The sequence below is a fragment of the Delphinus delphis genome, chromosome 6 (genome assembly GCF_949987515.2).
Source record: "Delphinus delphis chromosome 6, mDelDel1.2, whole genome shotgun sequence".
In the NCBI taxonomy this organism is placed as follows: domain Eukaryota; kingdom Metazoa; phylum Chordata; class Mammalia; order Artiodactyla; family Delphinidae; genus Delphinus; species Delphinus delphis.
Genome location: NC_082688.1, coordinates 111,476,552 through 111,503,524, shown reverse-complemented (window position 1 = coordinate 111,503,524; position 26,973 = coordinate 111,476,552). Strand labels below are relative to the sequence as shown.

General features: G+C 34.2%; 1 protein-coding gene across 1 annotated transcript in view; it reads right to left on the bottom strand.

Annotated features, from left to right (window-relative positions):
- Positions 1–13,440, bottom strand: part of LOC132427734 (inactive polypeptide N-acetylgalactosaminyltransferase-like protein 5) — a 61,590-nt gene extending 48,150 nt beyond the window's left edge. Inside the window, exon 1 of the mRNA XM_060015379.2 lies at positions 13,362–13,440. Within this exon, the coding sequence (XP_059871362.2) occupies positions 13,362–13,440 (79 nt within the window). The remainder of the gene's footprint in view (positions 1–13,361) is intronic.
- Between the last annotated feature and the right edge of the window lie 13,533 nt (positions 13,441–26,973).

Below are 26,973 nucleotides of genomic sequence, written 5' to 3'. Positions count from 1 at the left end.
TGAAAAATGCCATTGGAATTTTGATAGGGTTTGCTTTGAATCTCTAGATTGCTTTGGTTAGTATGAACATTTTAACAGTATTAATTCTTTCAATCCATGAACACAGACTCTCTTTCAATTTATTTGTGTTTTGTTTAATTTACTTCATCAATATCTAATAGTTTTCAGTGTACAGCTCATTCACCTCCTTAGTTAAATTTATTCCTTATATTTTATTCTTTCTGATGCACTTAAATAATTGTTTTCTTAATTCTCTTTCTGATAGTTCATTATCAGTGTCTAGAAGTGCAACAGATGTTTGTATATTGATTTTGTATCCTATACCTTTATTAAGTTCAGTTTTTTTTTCTAATTTCAGTTACTAATTCTAACAGTTTTTTTTTCTGGTAGACTCTTTAGGGTTTTCTGTAGATAATAACATTTTAATTACAAATAGAGACAGCTTTCCTTGTTCCTTATTTATTTATTGCTTTTTCTTGCTTAATTGTCCTGGCTAAGACTTTTAGAACTGTGTTGAATTAAAGTGGTGAGACTGTCATTCTTATCTTGCTCTTGATCTTAGAGGAAAATCTTAGTTTTCACAATTGAGTATGACGTTAGCTATGGGCTTGTCATATATGGAGTTTATTATATTAAGGTGTGTTCCTACTGTACTCACTTTGTTAAGGGTTTTTATCATGATGCATTTTGAATGCTTTTTATGAATCTTTTGAAATGATCATATAATTTTGATCCTTCATTTTGTTAATGTAGTGCATCACAGTTTTTGATTTGTGGATGTTGAACCATCCTTGCATCCTTTGACTAAATCCCAATTGATCATGGTGTATGATCTTTTAAATGTTTAATTCGCTTCACTAAACTTTTGTTGAGAAGTTTTGCATCTATGTTCATTAGGGATATTGTCCTGTAATTTTTTTTTTCTTGTAGTGTCCTTGTCTGGTTTTGGTATCAGGGTAATGCTGTCCACATATAATGAGTTTGCAAGTATTTCCTCTCATAATTTTTGGAAGAATTTGAGAAGAATTGCTGTCAATTCTTTAATGTTAGGTAGAATTCATCAGTGAAGGCATCTGGTTCTAGATTTTTTTTTTGTTGGGAGGTTTTTGATTAATGATTTAATCTCTTTACTTTAGATTGGTCTGTTTAGATTTTTTATGCCTTCCTGATTCAGTTTGGTAAGTTGTATGTTTCTAGAAATTTATCCATTTCTTCTCAGTTGTCCGATTTATTAGCGTATAATTGTTCATAGCAGTCTTTTATGATTCTTTGTATTCCAGTGGTATCAATTAATATCACATCATTTATTTCTGATTTTATTTATGAGTTCTCTCTCCTTTTTTCTTGGTGAGTCTAATGTTTTGTCTATTCTGTTTATCATTTTTAAAAAGCAGCTCTTAGTTTTATTGATTTTTAAAATCATGTTTCTAGTCTCTGTTTCATTTTGTTCATATACCTTGAGGTATAAAGTTAGGTTGTTTATTTGAACTCCGTGTTTCTTGAGGTAGGCATTTATCACTGTGAACTTCCCTCTTATAACTGATTTTGCTGCATCCCATAGGTTTTGGCATGTTTTATTTTCATTTTTACTTGTCTCAAGATATTTTTTGATTTCTCTTTTGATTTCTTCTTTGACTCATTGATTGTTCAGTACCATGTTGTTCAATCTCCACATATTTGTGGAATTTTCCAGTTTTCCCCTTATAAGAATCTTGTCTAATTTTAATAGACACATTTTATGGTATGGATGTACTTTATGGACCATTTACTATAAGAAAAAAATTCACTTTGTTGCCATTTTTATGATTATGAAGAATGATTTAATAAATATCCTAGTTAATATATTATTTCATAATAATTCCTTTCTAAGGGATAGATCCCTAAGAATGTATGAGGACATTGATCTAAGTCTATCTATCTGTCTATCTATCTGTCATCTATCTATCTATCATCTATTTATTTAAAATACATTGTCAGAGTTCTTTTCAAGAAATCTTTGATACTTACTCTTTTGACCAAATGGGAAGGAGTGTACCTTTTTCCCCATTTGTTTACCAGTGATGACAGTTTTTTTGGTTTTTAAGTTTTGCCTTCCTGATGGGTATAAAATGATATTTCATATTTATTTTAATTTGCATTTATCTGAATACTATACAGTGCTCCACCAAAAGGGTAGATACAGAGGTATTAGCAAGAAGGAACAGTTTAGCAGGTGGTGACTTTGGGGCAGTAGATAGCTTACTTCTCCTGAAAGTAAACACATGGATGAAATAATTAGTCAGGTATTTTACCTCTTTTTATGCTGAACTCAACTATTTTCCTCCAGTTCCTTAATTTATCTTCCATTTTTTCTCTTCCCTCCCCACCTCCTTTCTTCTCTTCCCTCCCTCCTCTTTGTTTCTTCCCGTCCTTTCTTTCTGTTTTCACTTTCTCACTCCTATTTCTTCTATTTTTCTGTCTCATTATAAGAAATTTGTCATACAGCTATTTCCACATAAGGACACAAGATATTCATTGTGGAAATGTTTGGAAAAATGAGAACAACTCATGAAAAAACACCATTATTTGACTAACTCAATAAAAATTCCAACCCCTTGCTCATTTAATTGAATTCATTACTTCCTTTGCCCACCTCCCCTGCCACCAGGAGTGGCCATTTCATATCTTTCTGGCAATGAGATGTAAGCAGAAATGTGTTAAGCCAGCACAGGGAAAAGTTCTCATTTTCCTCATGAAAGAGACAGACAATTTGGATGTGGGTGTGATGATGGCCTGGGGGAGACCTTTTGTAACTATGAGGACAAAGGGTAAAAGAATCATAGACACCTGTACTGAGGTTGTGGAGCTACTAAAGCAAAGCTGCCAAATGTTCCCCTAGAGACTTTTTGTTATAGAAAAAAGGCACTTTTTAAAAGAATAATATACTTGGCAGTTCCATTTTGCTGCCAAAGACATTCCCAGGTAACATAAGATCTACTGTCCACTAATCAGAGCCTGTTAATTAACTAGGATGTACTTGTACAATCAAATGCAATCATGTAATAGATAGAACATAAAACCATAGGTATGGACATAGGGAGATGGACACAATAAAGTTAATTCAATGTATCAAGTGAGTTAAGAGCTGATATAAGTTGTGAACTTTAAAAAATGTATATATGCCAAGGGGACTGTCTTGAAGAATCCGGAAAGAATTGTTAACTGTGGTTACTTCTGAGGCTGGGATATAGGGGCCAAGAGGGAGAGGAGAATGCTTTCATTACTTAAAATATTTTGTTTTATATTTTTTCTTTTTCAACACACATAATAAAGAATAAATAGTGAAAAAACAAAGTGGCCTACAGAAATGTTCCATATTTTATTTTCTGGAATGCATTAATAAAAAAAAGAAAATTAGATGTTTAAAATCTAGAAATCTTTTTTATTCACAATTTTTAATACTCCATACTACTAGGCAACATGAAAATGCAATAAAAGCATTGACCTAGGTGTCAGGAAATCTATTTTCTACACCTATCTCTGTCACCAACTTGTTTTCTAGACCTTGGGCTATCTCTATGATGTTTCTCACTCTATTCTAAGTGAAGACAGATTGGTTACCTGAGGGTGTCTCCCCGATCTGGATCCGATATTCAGTAATGAGATTGATAAGCGTATAGTATTTGGTAGTACTCCGTCTGGCATGCAGTATCCTACAAATCTGAGGCTCCACTACTCAAGCTGATAAAAAGATGAAGCTGGTCAGCTTAGTCTACCAAGCCTGTCTGTGATAAGTGGTCTTTAAGGGGTCTATGGCATCAGACTCTAGCGTTGTACATCTTGAATATATGCCCCAAAGGGGACTGATAACATCATCTCATCAAGGCACACTTTATGTTCAATTATCAAAAAAAATTCTCCTAAATATTTTGTCATATAAATTTTTGCAAATAATTACTTAGAGAAAATCTGAATGGATTGTAGGATTACTGAAATTGGTATTAACCTTTATTCCAGATTAAGCTCAAAGAGTTTAAATATTCAATTTTTAAAATTTTATTAAAATATACTTTTTTAAAGTGATAATCAACCTTAAAACTCTAGCTACTTCTTACATTTTTTTTCTTAAGCATTCTTTAATTACTTAGGGGAATTTCTAATACATGGATTAGATTGTAGGAAAAAAAGCTTTGCCAATAAATTTCGTGAGCTTGACAAATCATGAACATAGGAATATTTTCATGTTGAAAATTCCCCAAACATTTATAATACACAGAGTATTCCTTGTTTAGATTTTCCTGTCATTGGCTCCACTTAGTTTTATAATACAGATTATCATGAGAGAGGCAAAGAAAGCCTGTGTCTCACTCCCTTGAAAGGAATTTTTTTTCAAAGTGATTATTTTTTGAAAATAAGTACAGTTGTTCTTTTACTATGTCTTGATGACCGTGCATTCAATGCCTACCTTTTTCATCTTAGGCCATATCTGCACAGGTGATACCACTATCCTTTTCTGGGGAAGGTAGAACTGAGCCCTTCATAACATGTTTATTATCATTCAATGGTATAAATTCCAAATCTGCTTAGTAGCGAAAAAGAGCTCTGTTGTTTTCCTGATTGCTTCCAGTCTCACTTTCCCATGAATCTCGTGAATGTGAATGTGAATGTTAGGTCTATGTTTCCCATTCCCACAGTTTTGGCCTTATTTTCGAAGTTGTACATGAAAACATACAGTCAATAATCTAATAGAAAGTTGCATCTTTTAGTTTATTGGTACTGGAAAGAGTAAAAGACATCATAAGTCACTTACTGTGCAAAGCATTAGGAAGAATGGGGCCTGTTTTCCAGCTCAGATCAAATATTGTTAATATTATCATGTGAAATATGGCCTACGTAGTTAATTAAGGGCTTTATAGATTAATGGTTTAAGCATATTCTATTGATTTTCTTGATCGATAGATAAAGATTTGTATAAATATATGAATTTAATTCAGTGTTCTATATTTGTACTGGCATAAAAAACAACATTCCAATAAGTTAGTATTTCCTGTAAAGAATTATAGTCTTATTGGACACATTATTAAAACAATAATCCTTGAACTATTCTAAACAGAAGTTAATGTCTGATATATTGTTTAAAACTTAATGGCATTTTAATCTTCAATATTGATTTAGTGGCAACTGCAACTTGCTAGAAATTTAAAATTTAATCGACATCATTAAAAAGTGTGGTGTTAAGGAAGTTTATAATATTGTTAAAATGCTGTATACGGTATTGATGCTGTGAATTGAGATGCCATAAAATTATTAAGTTAACCATCTATAAAAATTTCTTAGTATTTAAAAGTCCATCAAATCGAGGATATCAATATCATTTATTAAACTCTTCCCTGTTCTTATAAATAAGGCTTAGATTAATATATTATTCAATATACAAATTACATATTGAATATATATGCATATATGGTTAATACATAAGTATTGAATAAAGTTAGGATGACAAAATTGAAATAAAAGTCTGGAAAATTATCAATGATATATTTATCTCAGTAGTCCTATACTTTACCAACACCGAAACATATTTATTTTTAAGCTTCCTAGGGCCAAAGCAAAGAAAAAAGAAATAGGACCAATCATGTTAATTTCATTGTTGAAAATAGACATATATATTTCATAGGAGAAGTAAAATTCTTACTGCACTTATTTTGTGGAATATAAGACAGGGAACATTGAATGATACAATGGTCAATGTCTTCTAAACACCCCTATAACAAATAATATATCAGAATTCATTAAGTTTTTTAATATTGTATTTTTCAATAAAATCTGAGGTTGTAAAAATTAAGCATAATTCAATAAAAATATAATTCTGATTTTCAAGACAGTATTGTCTAGTTAAACAAATGCATCTTGTGATTATGCATGTCACAGTATGTTAACTTCTACTGATTTCATAAATTGCTAGACAAATTAGTGTTGTGTGTGTGCATTTTTATACAGACATAAAACAATATATTGGATGTGAACTTATCCAAATAAGCTTTTTTATACAAACACATGTACTTTTAAAATCCTCCCTTACCTCCTTTCATTTTACTGATTTTTAGAACTGATTTCCTCTTTTCGGTTTCATTGATTTCTGTTCTAATTTGCGTTTTCTTTTTTCTGCTTACTTTGGATTTAATTTGCTCTATTTCTTTAATTTTCTAATGTAGAAGTTTAGATTATTAATTTCTAGACCTATTTTCTAATATATGCATTCAGTGCTGTATTTCATTGTAAGCACTGTTTTTGTTGAATCCCTTTGTGATAAGTTGAGTTTTCATTTTCATTTAGGTCAGAAGAGTTTTTTATTTCTATTGAGATTTCTTTTCTGTCCCATGGTGTTTTTTTAAATTGAAGTATAGTTGATTTGCTGTATTATATTACTCTCAGCTGTACAACGTAGTGATTCAAAATTTCTATAGATTATACTCCATTTAAAGTTATTATAAAATATTGGCTATACTCCCTGTGATATACAACATATCCTTGTAGCTTATTTATTTTACACATATTATTTTTTACCTCTTAAACCTGTACCCCTATCTTGCCCCTTCAACTTTCCTCTCCCCATGGTAACCACTAGTTTGTTCTCTATATCTGTGAGTCTGGTTTTGTTTTGTTATATTCATTCATTTGTTTTGTTTTTTAGATTCCACATATAAGTGATAACACACAGTATTTGTCTTTCTCTGTCTGACTTATTTCACTAAGCACAATACTACTCAGATCCATCCACATTGCTGCAAATAGCAGTATTTCATTCTTTTTTATGGCTGAGTAATATTCCATTGTGTGTGTGCATGTGTGTGTGTGTGCCTGTGTGTATCACATCTTCTTGATACAGTCATCTGTTAATGGGCACCTGGGTTGCTTCCATGTCTTGGCTGTTGTAAATAGTGCTGCTACAAACATTGTGGTGCATGTCTTTTTGGATTAGCATTTCCATTTTTTCTGGGTATATATCCAGGAATGGAACTGCTGGAACATATGGTGGTTCTATTTTTAGTTTTTAGAGGAACCTCCATACTGTTTTCCATAGTGGCTGCACCAATTTACATTCCCACCAACAGTGTACAAGGGTGCCCTTTTTTCCACATCCTTGCCAACATTTGGTATTTGAGTTCCTTTTGATGATGGCCATTCTGACAGGTGTGAGATGATATCTCATTATGGTTTTCATTTGCTTTTCCCTAATGATCAGTGATACAGAGCATCTTTTCATGTACCTGTTGACCATCTGTATGTCTTCTTTGGAAAAATATCTATTCATTTTCTATCCAATTTTTATTTGGATTTTTTGGGTTTTGCCATTGATTTATAATAGATTTTTATATATTTTGGATATTAACCCCGATCGCATACATGATTTGCAAATGCTTTCTCTCATTCAATAAGTTGACTTTTCATTTTGTTGATGGTTTACTTTGCTGTACATAGTTGGATGTAGCGTCATTTGTCTATTTTTGAGTTTGTTGCCTTTGCTTTTGGTATGAGATCCAGAAAATCATCACCATGGCCAACTTCAAGGAGCATAGCCCCTGTGTTTTCTTCTAGGATTTTTATGATTTCAAGTCCTGTGTTCAAGTCTGTCATAGACTTTGAGTTAATTTTTGTATATAGTGTGAGATTGGGGTCCAATTTCATTATTTTGCATATGGCTGTCCAGTTTTCCCAACATCATTTATCAAAGAGACTTTTTTTCCTCATTGTATATTCTTGGCTCTTTTGTTATAAATTAACCATATACACATGGGTTTATTTCTGGGCTCTCTATACTGTTCTGTTGATCTATATGACTGTAATTATGCCAATAGGATATTATTTTGATTAGTATGGCTTTTTAATATAGTTTGAAATCAGAAAGCATAATACCTCCAGCTTCATTCCTCTTTCTCAATATTACTTGGGCTTTTTGGGGGTTTTGTGGTTCCAAAAAAAATTTTAGGATCGTTTATTCTACTTCTGTAAAAAATGCCATTGAGATCTTGATAGAAATTGCACTGAACTCATAAATGGTTTTTGGTAGTATAGACACTTTAACAATATTAATTCTTCTGGTCTGTAAACATGGTATACATTTCCACTTATCTGTGTCTTCTTTGATTTCTTTCATCAGTGTTTTATAGTTTTCAGTATAATGATCTTTCACCTCCTTGTTAAATTTATTCCCATGTATTTTATTGTTTTTGATGCTATTGTAAATGAGATCATTTTCCTTATTTCCTTTAAAGGTACTTCGTTGTTAGTATATAAAACACAACTGATTTTTTATGTTTGTTTTGTATCCTTTAACTTTACTGAATTTTTTGAAAGGATCTAAGTTTTTTGGTGGAGTCTTTAGGATATTCTCTATATAAAACCATGTTGTTTGTAAATAGAGACAATTTTACTCCTTTCTTTCCAATTTGGATGTCTTTTATTTCTTTTTCTGGCCTAATTGTTCTGGCTAAGACTTCCAGTATTGTGTTGAACTGTAGTGGTGATGGTGGGGATCCTTGACTTCTTCCTCATATTAGTGGGAAAGCTTTCAACCTTTCATCATTGAATATGATGTTAGCTATGAGCTTTCATATATGGCCTTTATTATGTAGTGATGTGTTCCTTCTATACCTAATTTGTTAACAAGTTTATCATAAAGAGATGTTGAATTTTGTAAAATGCTTTTTCTGCATCTATTGAGATGATCATATGATTTTTTCCTTTCATTCTATTAATGTGATGTATCACATTGGTTTTCATATGTTGAACCATCTTTGCATCACAAAGATAAATCCCACTTGATCATGGTAAATGATCCTTTTGATGTGCTGTTGAACTCAGTTTTCTTAGCATTTTATTGAGAATTTTTGCATTTATATTCATCAAGGGTATTGGCCTGTAATTTTCTTGCCATGTTCTTTTCTGTCTTTGGTGTTAGGTTAATGCTGGCCTCATAAAATGAGTTGGGGGTGTTTCCTCTTCTTCAAATTTTTGGAAGGGTTTGAAATGAATTGGTGTGAATTCTTCTTTAAATGTTTGGTAAAATTCACCAGTTAATTAATCTGGTCCTAAGCTTTCCTTCATTCAGAGACTTTAAATTATTGATTCAATATCTTTACTTATAATTGGTCTGTTCATATTTTCTATTTCTTCCTTATTCAGTGTTGGTAAGTTTTATGTTTCTAAGAGTTTTTCCATTTCTTCTAGTTTGTCCAGTTTGTTGGCATATAGTTACCTTAGCAGCTTCTTATGATCCTTTGTATTTCTGTGATATTAGTTTTTGTTTGTTTGTTTTTTGGTACGCAGGCCTCTCACTGTTGTGGCCTCTCCCATTGCAGAGCGCAGGCTCAGCGGCCATGGCTCATGGGCCTAGCTGCTCCATGGCATGTGGGATCTTCCCAGACTGGGGCTCGAACCCGTGTCCCCTGCATCGGCAGGCAGACTCTCAACCACTGCGCCACCAGGGAAGCCCGGGTATATATTTTAGAAAGCTAAGTATTAGAGGGTACATCTTGCAAGAAAAAAATGCCATCAAAACATTCTATATCACATGTGTACATACACACCTCCTTTATTTATTATTTGTCCTTTATTGTTTTTGGCTGTGTCGGGTCTTAGCTGTGGCATGCAGGGTCTTCGATGAGGCATGCGGGATCTTTCGTTGTGGCTCGGGGGCTTCTCTCTAGTTGTGGTACGTGGGCCTCTCTCTAGTTGTAATGTGTGGGTTCTTTTCCTCTCTCTAGTTGTGGCACATGGGCTCCAGGGCATGTGGGCTCTGTAGTTGTGGCGCACGGGGTCCAGAGTGCATGGGCTCTGTAGTTTGTGGCACGCAGGCTCTCTCATTGAGGCGTGCGAGCTCAGTAGTTGTGGCACGTGGGCTTAGTTGCCCCGCAGCATGTGGGATCTCAGTTCCCTGACCAGGGATTGAACCTGCATCCTCTGCATTGGAAGGCAGATTCTTTACCACTGGACTGCCAGGGAAGTCCCCCTTCATTTATTTATTTATTTTTCATCTATTGGTTGTTCAGGAGTTCAATATCCATGTGTTCCTGAATGTTCCATTTTTCCTCCTGCTGTTGACCATTGTGGTCAGAGAACATATTTAGTATGATTTCAGTCTTCTTGAATTTGCTAAGACTTCTTTGTGGTCTAACATATGGTCTCTCCTAGAAAATGTTACATGTGCACTTGAGAAGAATGTGTATTCTTCTGTTTGTGGACAAAATGTTCTTTATATCTCTTCAAGGTACATTTGGTCTATCATGTTGTTCACATCCACTGTTTCCTTACTGTCTGTCTGGATGACAAGTGGATATTAAAGTCCCTGACTATAATTGTATTACTGTCTATTTCTCCTTTCAAGTCTGTTATGTTTTACTTAATATATTTAGGTGATCCTAAACTTCAGTGTTGAGAGCATAAATATTTACAATTTTTACGTCTTCTTGGTGGAATGACATCTTTATCATTATATGATAAGCTCTTTGTCTCTTTTTACCATTTTTAGTTTAAGGTCAATTTTTTTTCTGCTATAAGTATAGCTACTCCTGCTTTTTTCTTTTGGTTACAGTTATCTTGAACTATTTCCATTCCTCATTCTCATCTATGTGTATTTTTAAGGCTAAAGTGAATCTCTTGAAGGCATCATATTGTTGGCTCTTGTTTTAAGATCTATTCAGCCATTCTATGTCTTTGATTAAATAATATAATCCATTTATGTTTAAAGTAATTATTGCCATTTTGTTCATTGTTTTCTGGTTGTTCTATAGATCCAGTGTTCCTTGTTTCCTAGTTTGCTGTCTTTTTCTGTGTTTTGATGTATTTTGGTATCAGTATGCTTTGACTTCTTTGTCATATTCTTTTGTATATTATCAAATAGTTAATAATGGATTATTGTATTTATGGTTATTTTTACTATATTTGTTTTATAACTTTTAAACTAGAGTTGTAAGTGAATTAGGTACTACTGTTATCATATTACAAAATATATCTTTGACTATATATTTACCATTACCAGTGAGTTTTACGGTGCCTTCTTATGTTTGTATGATGTAAATTAGTGTCCTTTTAGTTCCACACAAAGGACTTACTTGCGCATTTCTCTTAAGTCAGGTCTAGTTGTGATGAACTCCCTCAGCTTTTGTTTGTTCAGGAAAGACTTTATATCTTTTTTATTTCTGAAAGACAGCTTTGCTGAGTATAGAATTCTTGGTTGACATTTTTTTCTTTCAATATTTTGAATATATCATCTCATTTTCTCCTAGCCTGAAAATTTTCTGTTGAGAAATCTGCTGATGTTTTATGGGGGGTTCCCTTGTATGTATCTTTTCTCTTCTCTCATGCTGCATTCCTTTGTCTTTGACTTTTGATGATTTAATGATAATGTCTCGGGGTAGCCCTATTTGGGGTCAACCTCTCTGGGGACTTTTGGGCCTCATAGATTGAATGTCTGTTTCCCCAGGTTTGGCTAGTGTTCCACCAGTACTGCTTTAAATATACCATTTGTCCTTTTCTCTTTATTTTTCTCCTCTGGAATTCCATTAATGTATTGTTTCTTTTGATTTTGTCAAACAAATCCCACAGGATTTTTTCACTCTTTTTTTTTTTTTCTCCTCTGACTGAATAATTTCCAAGTCATTGATTCTTTCCTTTGAATGGTTGAGTCTGTTGTTGAAGCTCTGTATAGAATTCTTGAATTCAGTCATTATAGTTTTCAGTTCTAGGGTTTGTCTTTTTTTATGGTTTCTGTTTCTGTGTTGAACTTCTCATTTTGTTTATGCATTATTTTCCTAATTTTGTTCAGTTGTCTGTCTGTGTTTTCTTGTAGATCACTAAATTTCCTTTAAGGGGATTATTCTGAATTCCTTGTTTGCTACCTCATAGATTTCCATTTCTTTAGGGTCAGTTATTGAAGCTTTACTAGTTTTCTTCAGTGATGTCATGTTTACCTGATTTTTCATAATCTTTTATTCCTTAAGTTGGTATTTGTGTATTTTAATAAGCAGTCTCTCTTCCGGACTTTACAGACTTGCTTCAGTAGAGACGGTTCTTAACCAGTCAGCTCAGCTGGGTTTCTAGATGTGTCTGATAGTAATATCTTTGGGAAGCAGTGGCTTGCTGTCAGGGTCTATATTTTGGCAAGCCCACTGCTCAAGCGCTTACATTGGCAGGCTGACTGATGCTTGCTGAGAAGAGTTAGATAGGACTGCAGGCTTGATTCCCTGCCCAAGCAGGGCTGTAGGCTGTACTTTGAAGTTGCCTGTGTTTTCTGGTCAGACTTACTAGACAGTCAGGACTAGGTATTATTTCAGCAGCTGGTGGGGCAATGAATTAGCTTCTCTGTCCTGGTGGCACAGTTCATTGTTTTGGGACCTGAATCAAGTAAGACTGTGTACTGAATTCTCTCATCAGATGAGGCCACTGGTTTTGCTTTGCAGATGGGGAAAGCCACAGGCTAGGCTTTCTGTTCAAGTTCCACAGCTACTTGTGTGCTCTGTTTAGGTTCCCTGGTTGGGCAGTTGAAGGCTGTATTCAGTATTGGGCAAGACTATGAATTAGTTTCCCTGCCTAGGCACAGGAGGAGAACCAGCTTCAAGGCAGGCAAAGCTCTTTGTTAGTGGTCTTGGCTCAAGCCAACCTGTGCCCCAAGTTCCCTGTCCTTGCTGTGTAGACTATGAGCTCTGCCTGTTGGTCTCTCTGCTTGACAGTTGCTATATTACACAGCTTTCCAGGTTGTTCTGACCAGGCTTTCCAGTTGAGCGGGGCTGGGAGCTTCACTTAACAGTGGGTGGGGCTATATCTGAGCTCCTCTGCCTAGGTGGGTTGGGGGGTCCAACTCCAAGAAGTCTCCCTGGTTTTCCTGATCAGGTTTTCTGGTTGGGAGCAGCCTGAAGCTACACTGAACAATTGGCACAGATGACTCAGCTCCCCTAACTGGCAGAGGCAGACCAGGTTACAGGTCAAAAAAGACTATTTGAGGACCAGAATCAGACAGACCTGCACACTGCTGTGTTCACTGGTCGGACTGTGCCACAAGTTGGATCTTCAGATAAGCAGAGTTGCTGGTTGGACTACGGTTTGGCTGCTGCATGTAGGAACTCTGTCTGCCAAGACCTGAGTGCTGGTTGTTGCAATCAGATTCCCAGTGGTCAGCCCTGTACATTCTCCTGCAACCCAAGTGGGGCTAGACTGGAGTAGGGGCTGCCAGGAAGTGACCCACAATGCTGGGCCAGCTGTATGTCCACCCAGGGCTCTCTTTTCACACTGGAGAAACTGCAGGTTCAGGGGAGACTTCTTGGAGTGGTGCTGCACTGCACTGGGGGAGGGGCAATGAGGTCACATACAGCCACTCCTCTTACCTTCTAAAGTGGTCTGTCTTCGTGTCTGTGGTACAGGGGGTGTTTCAGCCTCACCCTCATGTTCTAAAATTCTCTCCATAGTGTCTTATCCATAAACAGTTATTAGTTGTTCTTCTTGTGAATGGGCAGCAATGTTAGAAATGATATATGTCATCATCTTGGTGACTTCACTTCCCTCTTTTTACTTTCTTAGGGTGTTGTTTACAGCATATTAAATTATAATTTTGTTTAAGTCCATTTTATTTATTATTGTTTCACTTGTGGATTTGATGTCATAATTAAGAAGCCATTGCTTATCCCAAGGTCATGAAGATTTAGACCTAACTTTTTCCTAATATTTCTATAGTTTTAGAATTTAGGTTTAGAGTTTAGATTTTACAGTTAGGTCTTTAATCATTTGGAGTTAATTTTTTATGCTGTAAGGAAGGGGTCCAATCTGTTGTTTTGCATGTGGATATTCAGTTGGTCCAGTTCTTTTTTTTTTTTCTGTTTTCCTATGTGTTTATTTAAAAATTTTTTTTGGTTTTCACTTAATTTTATTTTACTTTTATACAGCAGGTTCTTATTAGTTATCTGTTTTATACAAATTAGTGTATACATTTCAATCTCAATCTCCTAATTCACCCCCCCCACGCCCCCAACGCTTTGCCCCCTTGGTGCCCATACATTTGTTCTCTACATCCCTCTCTATTTCTGCCTTGCAAACCGGTTCATCTGTACCATTTTTCTAGATTCCACATATGTGTGTTAATATATGATATTTGTTTTTCTCTTTCTGACTTACGTCACTCTGTATGACAGATTCTAGGTCCATCCACATCTCTAAAAATGACCCAGTTTCGTTCCTTCTTATGGCTGAGTAATATTCCATTGTATATATGTACCACATCTTCTTTATCCATTCGTCTGTCGATCAACACTTAGGTTGCTTCCATGACCTGCCTATCGTAGATAGTGCTGCAATGAACATTGGGGTACATGTATCTTTTTGAATTATGGTTTTCTCTGGGTATATGCCCAGTAGTGGGATTGCTGGATTATATGGTAATTCTATTTTAGTTTTATAAGGAACCTTGATACTATTCTCCATAGTGGCTATATCAATTTACATTCCCACCAACAGTGCAAGAGGGTTCCCTTTTCTCCACACCCTCTCTAGTATTTGTGATTACTAGATTTTCTGATGATGTCCATTCTAACTGGTGTGAGGTGAACCTCATTGTAGTTTTGATTTGCATTTCTCTAATAATTAATGATGTTGAGCATATTTTAATGAAAATACCCTCTTGGCCATCTTCTTTGGAGAGATGTCTATTTAGGTCTCCTGCCCATTTTTTGATTGGGTTATTTGTTTTGTTGATATTAAGCTCTATGAGCTATTTATGTATTTTGGGGATTAATCCTTTGTCCATTGATTTGTTTGCAAATATTTTCTCCCATTCTGAGGGTTGTCTTTTCGTCTTGTTTATAGTTTCCTTTGCTGTGCAAAAGCTTTTAAGTTTCATTAGGTCCCATTTGTTTATTTTTATTTCCATTACTCTAGGAGGTGGGTCAAAAAAGACCTTGCTGTGATTTATGTCAGAGTATTCTTCCTATGTTTTCCTCTAAGAGTTTTATAGTGTCCAGTCTTACATTTAGGTCTTTAATATATCTTGAGTTTATTTTTGTGTATGGTGTTAGGGAGTGTTCTAATTTAATTCTTTTACATGTAGTTGTCCAGTTTTCCCAGCACCACTTATTGAAGAGACTGTATTTTCTCCATTGTATATTCTTCCTCCTCTGTCATAGATTAGTTGACCATAGGTGCATGGGTTTATCTCTGGGCTTTCTATCCTGTTCCATTGATCTATATTTCTGTTTTTGTGCCAGTACCATATTGTCTTGATTACTGTAGCTTTGTAGTATAGCCTGAAATCAGGGAGCCTGATTCCTCCAGCTCCGTTTTTCTTTCTCAAGATTGCTTTGGCTCTTTGGGGTCTTTTCTGTCTCCATACAAATTTTAAGATTTTTTGTTCTAGTTCTATTAAAAAAAAAAAAGCCATTGGTACTGTGATAGGGATTGCATTGAATCTGTAGATTGCTTTCGGTAGTATAGTCATTTTCACAATACTGATTCTTCTAATCAAAGAATATGGTATATCTCTTCATCTGTTTGTGTCATCTTTGATTTCTTTCATTAATGTCTTACTGTTTTCTGAGTACAGGTCTTTTACCTCCTTAGGTAGGTTTATTCCTAGGTATTTTATTCTTTTTGTTGCAATGGTGAATGGGATTGTTCCTTAATTTCACTCTCAGATCTTTAATTGTTAGTGTATATGAATGCAAGAGGATTCTGTGCATTAATTTTGTATCCTGCAACTTTACCAAATTCATTGATAAGCTCTAGTAGTTTTCTGGTGGCATCTTTAGGATTCTCTATGTACAGTATCATGTTATCCGCAAACAGTTACTGTTTTACTTCTTCTTTTCTAATTTGTATTCCGCTTATTTCTTTTTCTTCTCTGATTGCTGGGGCTAGGACTTCCAAAACTATGTTGAATAATAGTGGTGAGGGTGGACATCCTTGTCTTGTTCCTGATCTTAATGGAAATGCTTTCAGTTTTTCACCATTGAGAATGATGTTTTTGGTGGGTTTGTCATATATGGCTTTTATTATGTTGAGGGAGGTTCCCTCTGTGCCCACTTTCTAGAGAGTTTCTATCATAAATGGGTGTTGAATTTTGTCAAAAGCTTTCTCTGCATCTATTGAGATGATCATATGGTTTTTATTTCAGTTTGTTAATGTGGTGTATCACATTGTTTGTTTTGCATATTGAAGAATCCTTGCATCACTGAGATAAATTCCTCTTGATCATGGTTTACCATCCTTTTAATGTGCTGTTGGATTCTGTTTCCTAGTATTTTGTTGAGGATTTTTGCATCTATATTCATCAGTGATATGGGTCTGTAATTTTCTTTTTTTGTAGTATCTTTGTCTGGTTTTGGTATCAGGGTGATGGTGACCTCATAGAATGAGTTTGGAAGTGTTACTTCCTCTGCAATTTTTTGGAAGAATTTGAGAAGGATAGGTGTTAGCTCTTCTATAAATGTTTGATACAATTCACCTGTGAGGCTCTCTGGTCCTGGACTTTTGTTTGTTGGAAAATTTTTAATCACAGTTTCAATTTCATTACTTGTGATTGGTCTGTTCATATTTTCTATTTCTTCCTGGTTCAGTCTTGGAAGGTTATACCTTTCTAAGAATTTGTCCATTTCTTCCAGGTTGTCCATTTTACTGGCAGAGTTGCTTGTAGTAGTCTCCTATGATCCTTTGTATTTCTGTGGTGTCCATTGTAACTTCTTCTTTTTCATTTCTAATTTTATTGATTTGAGTACTCTCCCTCTTTTTCTTGATGACTCCGGCTAAAGGTTTATCAATTTTGTTTATCTTCTCAAATAACCAGTTTTAGTTTTATTGATCTTTGCTATCATTTCCTTCATTTCTTTTTCATTTATTTGGGATCTGATGTTTATGATTGCTTTCCTTTTGCTAACTTTGGGGGTTTTTGTTCTTCTTTCTCTAATTGCTTTAGGTGTAAGTTTAGATTGTTTATTTGAGATTTTTCTTGTTTCTTGAGATAGGATTGTATTGCTATAAAGTTCCCTCTTAGAACTGCTATTGCTGCATCCCATAGGTTTTGGATCATCGTGTTTTCATTGTCATTTGTCTCTAGGTATTATTTGATTTCATCTTTGATTTCTTCAGTGATCTCTTGGTTATTTAGTAACATGTTTAGCCTCCATGCCTCCATGTGTTTGTGTTTTTTATGATTTATTCCCTGTAATTTATTTCTAATCTCATAGCATTGTGGTCAGCAAATATGCTTGATATGATTTCAATTTTCTTAAATTTACAGAGGCTTGGTTTTTGACCCAAGATGTGATCCATCCTGGAGAATGTTCTGTGTGTAGTTGAGAAGAAAGAGTAATCTGCTGTTTTCGGATGGAATGTCCTATAAATATCAATTATATCTATCTGGTCTATTGCGTCCTTTAAAGCTTGTGTTTCCTTATTAATTTTCTGTCTGGATGATCTATCCATTGGTGTAAGTGAGGTGTTAAAGGCCCCCACTATTATTGTGTTACTGTCAATTTCCTCTTTTATAGCTGTTAGTATTTGCCTTATGTATTGAGGTGTTCCTATGTTGGATGCATATATATTTATAATTGTTACATCTTCTTCTTGGGTTGATCCCTTTAACATTATGTAGTGTCCTTCCTTTTCTATTGTAACAGTCTTTATTTTAAAGTCTATTTTATCTGATATGAGTATTACTACTCTATCTTTCTTTTGATTTCCATTTGAATGGAATATATTTTTCCATCCCCTCACTTTCAGACTGTGTGAGTCCCTAGGTCTGAAGTGGGTCTCTTGTAGACCGCATATATACAGTTCTTGTTTTTGTATCCATTCAGCCAGTTCTATGTCTTTTGGTTCGAGCATTTAATCCATTCACATGTAAGTTAATTATTGATATGTATGTTCCTTTTACCATTTTCTTAATTGCTTTGAGTTTGTCTTTGTAGGTCCTTTTATTCTCCTGTATTTCCCACTTAGAGAAGTTCCTTTAGCATTTGTTGTAGAGATGGTTTGGTGGTGATGAATCCTCTTAGCTTATGCTTGTCTGTAAAGCTTTTGATTTCTCCATCAAATCTGAATTTGATCCTTGCTGGGTAGAGTAATCCTGGTTGTAGCTTCTTCCCTTTCATCAGTTTAATTATATCATGCCACTCCTTCTGGCTTGTAGAATTTCTGCTGAGCAATCAGCTTTTAACCTTATGGGAGTTCCCTTGTATGTTATTTGGTTTTCTTCCCTTGTTGCTTTTAATAATTTTTCTTTGTTTTTAATTTTTGTCCATTCGATTACTATGTGTTTCGGCATGTTTCTCCTTGGGTTTATCCTGCCTGGGACTCTCTGCACTTCCTGGACTTGGGTGGCTATTTACTTTCCAATGTTAAGGAGGTTTTTGACTATAAGCTCTTCAAATATTTTCTGGGGTCCTTTCTCTCTTCTCCTTCTCAGACCCCTATAATGCGAATGTTGGTGCGTTTAATGTTGTCCCAGATGTCTCTTAGGCTGTCTTCATTTTTTTCATTCTTTTTTCTTTATTCTGTTCCATGGCAGTGATTTCCACCATTCTGTCTTCCAGGTCACTTATCCATTTTTCTGCCTCAGTTATTCTGCTATTGATTCCTTCCAGTGTATTTTTCATTTCAGTTATTGCATTGTTCATCTCTGTTCTTTAATTCTTCTAGGATTTGGTAAACATTTCTTGCATCTTCTCAATCTTTGCCTCCATTCTTTTTCTGAGGTCCTGGATCATCTTCACTATTATTCTGAATTCTTTTGCTGGAAGGTTGCCTATCTCCACTTCATTTAGTTGTTTTTCTGGGGGTTTATCTTGTTCCTTCATCTGGTACATGGTCCTCTGCCTTTTCATTTTGTCTCTCTTTCTGTGAATGTGATTTTCTTTCTATAGGCTGCAGGACTGTAGTTCTTCTTGCTTTTGCTATCTGCCCTCTGGTGGATGAGGCTATCTAAGAGGCTAGTGCAAGCTTCCTGATGGGAGGGACTGGTGGTGGGTAGGGCTTGGTATTGTTCTGGTGGGCAGAGCTCAGTAGAACTTTAATCCACTTGTCTGCTGCTAAGTGGTGCTGAGTTCCCTCCATGTTGGTTGGTTGTTCTGAGGCAACCCAGCACTGGAGCCTACAGGCTCTTTGGTGGGGCTAATGGTGGACTCCAGGAGGGCTCATGCCAAGGAGTACTTTCCAGAACTTCTGCTGCCAGTGTCCTTGTGTCCACAGTGAGCCACAGCTACCCCCCACCTCTGCAGGAGACCCTCTAACACTAGCAGGTAGGTCTGGTTCAGTCTCCTATGGGGTCTTTGCTCCTTCCCCCTGGGTTCTGATGCACACACTACTCTGTGTGTGCCCTCCAAGAGTGGAGTCTGTGTTTCCCCCAGTCCTGTCAAAGTCCTGCAATCAAATCCCACTAGCCTTCCATCTTTGGGAATTCTTCCTCCCATTGCTGGACCCCCAGGTTGGGAAGCCTGACGTGGGGCTCAGAACCTTCACTCCAGTGGGTGGACTTCTGTGGTATAATTGTTCTTCAGTTTGTGAGTCACCCACCCAGTGGTTATGGGATTTGATTTTATTGTGATTGCGCCCCTCCTACCATCTCATTGCGGCTTCTCCTTTGTCTTTCGATGTGGGGTATCTTTTTTGGTGAATTTCAGTGTCTTCCTATCGATGATTGTTTAGCAGTTAGTTGTGATTCCTCTCGCAAGAGGGAGTGAGCACACGTCCTTCTACTCCGCCATCTTGCACAACCTCCCGTGTCCAGTACCAGTTCTTGAAAAGACTCTTCACACATTAAATTGCCTTGGCACACCAATTAAAAATCAACTGGCCATAAATATATGGGTCTATTTCTGGACTCTCAATTGTATTTCATTAATCTATATGTCTATCCTTATGCAACTACCACATTGTCTTTATTCTTGTACCTCTCTATTAAGTTTTGAAATTTGAATGTATGAATGCTTCAGCTTTGTTCTTTTTTTTTCAAGATTAGTTGTGTTATCCTGTGTCCCTTAAATTTCCATATAATTTTTTAGAATTAGTTTTTCAATATCTATTTTAAAAAGTGACATTCATAATTTTGATATGCATTGCATTGAGTCCACAAATTAAGGACTGTTGCTATCTTAATGATGTTACATTCTGGTCCATGAGCATGGATGTTTTCCATTTATTTATATTGTCTTTAATTTCTTTTAACAATGTTTTAGAGTTTACAGAATACAATTTTTACATTTCTCTTTGAAACTGTATTCCTAAGTATTTTATTCTTTTTGATGCCCCTGTAAATGGAATTGTTTATTTCATTTTTTGATATTTCATTGCTGGTTGATTTTTCGTTATTATTCTTGAACTCTTGACACCTTGATGAACTTGTTTATTGATTCTAGAGGTATTTTTTACCTGATTTCTTAACATTCTACACATACGATTTTATTTGCAAATACAGATAGTTTTAATTCTTTGCAATTTGGGTGTCTTTTATTTCTTTATCTTGTCTAGTTGCCCTGGTACAATCAACATTACAGTGTTGAATGGAAATGACTGTGTAACAGTCACATATTCCTATTTCTTTGAATGTCATGAATTTTTTATAATATATTGTAGCAACTCTGGATACTGATTTACACCTCACTGCTAGAATGTGTTGTTGTTGGTTTACTTGCTTGGCTGGACTATTTCAGTAAAGTCTATTTTTCCTGCAATATGTAATTTCTGATATTGCTCTTTATAGATTGTAGCCTTGGACAGGACACCCTTGGATCACAGTGGTTTGAGCTGTATGCTCTTTGACTGTCTTTCCTTGATCTCATTGTTAAGCTATTCATGACTCTTGGTATCACACTCAGCTAATAGCCACTGATTATGTTATCATAATTACCAGCTCATTGCTTTACTGCTTTCCATAATGTGTGGCATAAATTCCTCCACTGCCTGATCTAATTAAATGGGGCTCATTTTCTAGGGCATGTGCATTCTACATTTGAACATATTAGTAAATATCTTATGGATAATAAAAACCAGTTCTTGAAGAAAGAGTTATAAATAAAGTAGGGAGAAAACCAGGAAACCCTGTGATGTTCATGAAATCAGAAATATCAATATGTACTAATAGTTTTAAAATAGGTATATAGACAGATAGGTGTGGAAATAAAACTAGATGCATGTAGACACATATACCTGTTTCTTAGCTATGTCCACTGAGAAGGTAGTAACATATTAGTAGCAGTGAGCACATCTAACACTCCAGTCTTGGTGTCTAAATGCCCTTCTACAATGAATGGAACTAGGGCTTCTTGGAGGATGATCCGATACCAGGGCTGGGATAAGCAATGTAGAAGATAAACTCATAACATCTTTTTGACCAAAAACTAAGAAAATGCTTAAAAGTAATTGTTATATAACAAAATTGCAAAGAAGTTAGCTAGACAGGGATACTTCTGGCAAAATAGGGAAAATTTTGTATTCCAAAAAAAATGATTATAGGAAAGAACTATAAATTCTTGAATACACTATTCCCCTAGTCCACTTTAATATTAATAATTTTAATGTAGTGTGACTCAACTCATAGAATAAAATAAATATCCATGAGTCCACATTGGTATAAAGAGATAATTGGATAATCACATTCTTTTTTTAAAAAAATATTTATTTATTATTTTTTTGGCTGTGCTGGGTCTTCATTTCTGTGCGAGAACTTTCTCTAGTTGCAGCGATTGGGGGCCACTCTTCATCGCGGTGTGTAGGCCTCTCACTGTTGCGGCCTCTCTTGTTGCGGAGCACAGGCTCCAGACGCGCAAGCTCAGTAGTTGTGGCTCACGGGTCTAGTTGCTCCGTGGCATGTGGGATCTTCCCAGACCAGGGCTCGAACCCGTGTCCCCCGCATTGGCAGGCAGACTCCCAACCACTGCGCCACCAGGGAAGCCCCAATCACATTCTTTTTAATAGAATAATGTTGGAAAAGAAGATGTGAAATGTCAAATGTCACTGTGAATAACCACAGATTATGACATATTTCTCCAAGTATTAATTTAGCATCTTCTATAATCCATCGTTATTTTGTAAAATGATAACTCAAAATTTTCTTTTTAAAATAAAGAAATTCTATTTTCTTATTATATAATAATAGAACATAAAAATATAACAAAATATAAAAGAAAATTAATAACAATATAAAAAAATGAACTCAGATTCAAATTTGAAATTATTTTCAAAGTATGTATATTACTCAATGCCTCTCTGAACATTCTTTGTAACCAATAATTTGCTGTACACCTGAAACTAACACAATGTTGGAAATCAACTATACTCCAATAAAATTAAAAGTTAAAGAATTCCCAACAATTATAGTCATTAAACAAACACACATAATTTTAAGTTATATGAGTTTGATTTTTAATTGACAAAGAATAGAAAACGTTATAAACACCATGGTGTAATCTTGCAATAATAGCAAATATAAAACTTATTAAAAAGTTTTTTTCTCTTATGCCTGAAATAAATTGTTCTTTTATATACTTCTTGGATTATACTTTAACAACATGCTTTCATTCTGATTATTGACTGCCTACTTAAAATTTTTAACATGCAAATATCTACAGCCACTGTAAATATTATAAATTCTTTATAGATTTTTGCTTTTATTATAAAGTAATCACAGTTATAGGGATGAAATTTCCTTTCCTGTGGTGTTTGTAAATAATAGTAATTTACTGAGATTTTTTAAAGGTCATAATTTCTTTCCAACTCAAGCCATTTTTTGGTATATATTCATCTCAACGCTTAAGGAATTATACCTGGAGCTTCTATTTACATAGAAATAAGTTTATAATAATTCTTTGCAAAATGTTGTTAAAGTATAATCCAAAGCATGTTGTTGAAGTATAATCCAAGAAGTATATAATAGGACAATTTATTTTATTTCAGGCATAAGAGAAAAAAACTTTTTAATGAGTTTTATATTTGCTATTATTGCAAGATTACACCACAGTGTTTATAATGTTTTCTAGTCTTTGTCAATTAAAAATCAAACTTACGGATTTTCAAACTTGAATGGAGAAGAATGGTTTGATTTTATTTAAAGTTCTCAAAATGAGGCTGCTCGCCATTTTGTAGTAAATAGGGGACATTTTCAAAAAAGATTCAAAGGCTTAAAAAGTATTAAGTACTTTACTGTGTTGGATAGCCAACAAATTCAGGAACTTTCTGCATAACTGTAAGCGGATGTAAATAGTTTGTTAAATATAATGGATTCACCTAAGAAAGAAAGCTAAGACACATGACATGTATCTATTCTCTTATTCTCACTCATATTTTTTTGTGGGTTTTTTTTTTACCATTATTGATTGTGCATCTAATTTTCAAAATCTTTCCTCAGAATAATAGTTAAGATTGGTAGAAAAGTTTTCTCTGAATGCAATTTATAATTCCCCTAGCTCAATCTCATCTGATTATCTTTAGTTCTTTTGTATGGTTAATCAACTTGAGCTCTTTAAAAGAGCTAGTGAATGAGTATGATATATGATCCTCAGTGTTATAAACCTGTTTTCCCTTGAAAGCACATTTCCATATGTGGATGGATTCCTGGTTAATTCAAAATTATAAAAACAAAGCTGAATTTTAAGTGCTTTGGTTTATTCATTTATTTTTAATTTATTTTAAAAATCAAGGATACATTAAAATAATGGCACGTGCTAAATTTCACTTAGTGGATAGCTTTGGAGGAATGTATTGTGAACAAATGTGGAAGTTCAGAGAACTTGTGTCTTCAGAAAGTATATGGAAATTAATAAATAAGTGTAATAATTAATATGAATGCACGTGGCAGAATTTTTTTCTAAAAGGCCCAGAATTTAAAATCATGGGCCTTAGTTTCAGACATACTTGGGTTTAAATCATAACTCAACCATTTAGAGACTCTCATGACCGATGTCGAATTTCTTAACCTCTTCAAACTTTATCTGTCTCATCTGAAGCAATACTTACTAAACCTTAGAGAATTACTTTAAATAATTAATGAGATAAAGTCTTTAGCATATAAAGGAATGCTTCCTTTATTCAACAAATGTTTACTGAATGCCAGTTTCAGACACTTTTCCTAGCTCTAAGTATATTGAAAGAGCAAAAGAGACACAATTTTTGCTCTTTTTAAAATTTTACCACAGACACCAGGATCAGGTATTTTGCAACTGAGGACAATCTAACCTTTACAAAACAAACAATTCCAATATGATTTAATATATTCTAGGTCATAAAAGTTTAATCCTTAAAACTTAGGAAGATATAAGAAAAAGTTAGATATAAATTGATTTCTAGAGATGCATAATTTTAAAGAATTATAAAATAGAATAATCTACTGTTTGGTAAAGTGTTACATGTACAACAATTAAAACTTGCTCCAGGAAGATATAGTTGTAATCAAGGATTCAATCTACACATTCTATCAACATATTTCCTAAATCAACAAGTTAAGCAAGAAGAAAAAACAATTAATAATAAACTTAGAAATAGCATTCAGTAAAATTCAGCTGAGCAGGAAAAAAAGAAAACTAAATAGAAAGTTAAAAAGTCCTTTAAATAAAATGTAAAAAAAATGGTTTAAGTAAAAACCCAGCAGCAAATATCATAATAAAGTTTGTAACTGTAAATTTTTATTTACTTCTTTATATGTTTTTATGAAGATCAAGGGTAAGGTATAAATAACTTAATTTCCTTCAAATACCACAAATTCAACATACAAATAAGAATGTGGCTCTAATTAAAATTCAGTAGTGATATTTTGTCAGGAAAAGGCATGGGAGAATTGTATAAAATCCCATAAAGCTATACATGGAAGCTTGATTTCTGAGCATAGCTAAGGATATAAGAAAAATAGAAAAAGGACTTGATTACAAGGAATGAGACTATATTATCAATGTGTTTCAATAAAATATTGGAATAGATCAAATAGATCAGTGAAATTTAATATATGGGAGATATACATATTCATATCCCTGTTTAATGAGAATTTAATATATGAAAAAAGTGGTATTTCAATTCAATAACAAAAATTTGTAGTCAATTTGCCTTTGTTACAACTAGCTATGTGTCTGTATTAAAATAAACTAGTTGATTTGGGACCCTACTTTACATATTTAGACATACTTGACTACATGTAATGTAAAAATCCTTAAATTAAAAGTAAAATTTACAAATATTAGTTTGAAAAATACTTGACATGCATTTGAGAAATAGATAATATTTTTTTAATTGCTAAGGAAAGGACAATCCAAAGAAAAATCACAAAATTATGAAGAGATAATTCAAAGAGGTACAAATCCTAATTCCTAAAATAAAACTTGAAAAGTACTCAGTCTAATTTTTAGTCAAAGAAATACCAATAAGGTAGCAATTAGCTTTTGTTTCTAATTCTCAGAGTGGTAAATATTTTAAGTTATAACACCCACTACTGATGGGGATGTGAGGAAAGTCTACTACAAAATGTCTAATGGAATTGTGATTTGTCACATCTTTTGGCATACTTAATCATAATTGTTACCAATTAAAATAAAAATAAAACCTACCATTCAACATGAAATCCAAATACTTGGTAGTATTCTTTGAAAATAAGAGTTCTAGTAAGTAACAGTATATGTACCCAGTTGTTCAATATAGGACTTTTAAAAAATTTTTATTGGGGTATAGTCGATTTACAATGTTGTGTAAGTTTCAGGTGTACAGCAAAGTGAGTCAGTTATACATATACATATATCCACTCTTTTTTAGATTCTTTTCCCATACAGGCCATTACAGAGTATTGAGTAGAGCTCTGTGTGCTATGAAGTAGGTAGTATTGTTTAAGCTAGTAGAAAATAGCTTTAAAAAAAGGTATCAGTAGGTGATTTTTTTTTTTTTTAGAATATTGTGTTACTCTATTCCAACGGATGTCTTGAGGCCAAAACAAATAAACAATACATATAGATATATATTAGGTGAACTGGAGAAATCTCCAGTATTTATAATTAGTGAGAAATGCAAGGAAGGTGCCCTGATGATGACTCATTAGAATCTGACCTTCGTTTGGTCAATACTGATACCAATCTCCAACACAGTTTACTTTGTATTTATAACAGATACATGTTTATGCCTGTATATATGTGTGTATGTATAGTCATTTTTATTCATTCAACAAATATGTCTGAAGAACTTCTGTGCTGAACACTATTGTAGCTTCTGAGATAAAGGAAAACAATCCCTGCCTTCCTGGCTTCAGTTAGATGGGGTTGGGTACCATGGGAGACAACAGAACAACATGTGACTGTGGAGTGCAGGATGGCTGTAGTGTTTAATGGTGAGAGACAACACATCCATGCCGGGTATGCTGTCTTCCATCTCTGGTTCTCATGTCAATTCTTAAGTGCTCTTGCAAGTGACATTTCTACATCTGCAGTCTCATTAACTCATCTTTTTAGAACAGTATTCTCTACAGGTCAGTTTTCAAGGCAACCTGCCCATTGTCTGGTTTGTGAATCTGAATTGGGTCTCACTGCTCCCAGCCAAGAAAACTAGCCATGTCCATTATTTTTGTAGGAAGATGTTATAAGGGTCAAAGTCTGAGAGCATTTGTACAGTTATAATATTGCAAAATTGAAAAAAGGTTTCACATTATAGACTCTCTCTGACTTTTGAGATGTCTCATGTAAATTAAGGTGAATGCACAGGCTGAGAAAGCTTTCTCCTCACTATGCATTCTTCTCTGACTGGGATGAGAATATTCTTATCTTTGGGTAGAAAGCAAAAACTACAAAAAAAAAAGTCAGTAATAAAACCAACATGTATGAGAAAATTTGATTAATATAAAATTAGAAAAAATATTTTTATAATGAATTAAAATTATGAAAAGATGTACATCTTTATGTGAACATTTATGAATATTTATATGAGTCAGCGAAATAGAAATGATGGTTACTCTGTTAAGATGATATGGAATTTCATGGGCTTTTGAACTTTTAA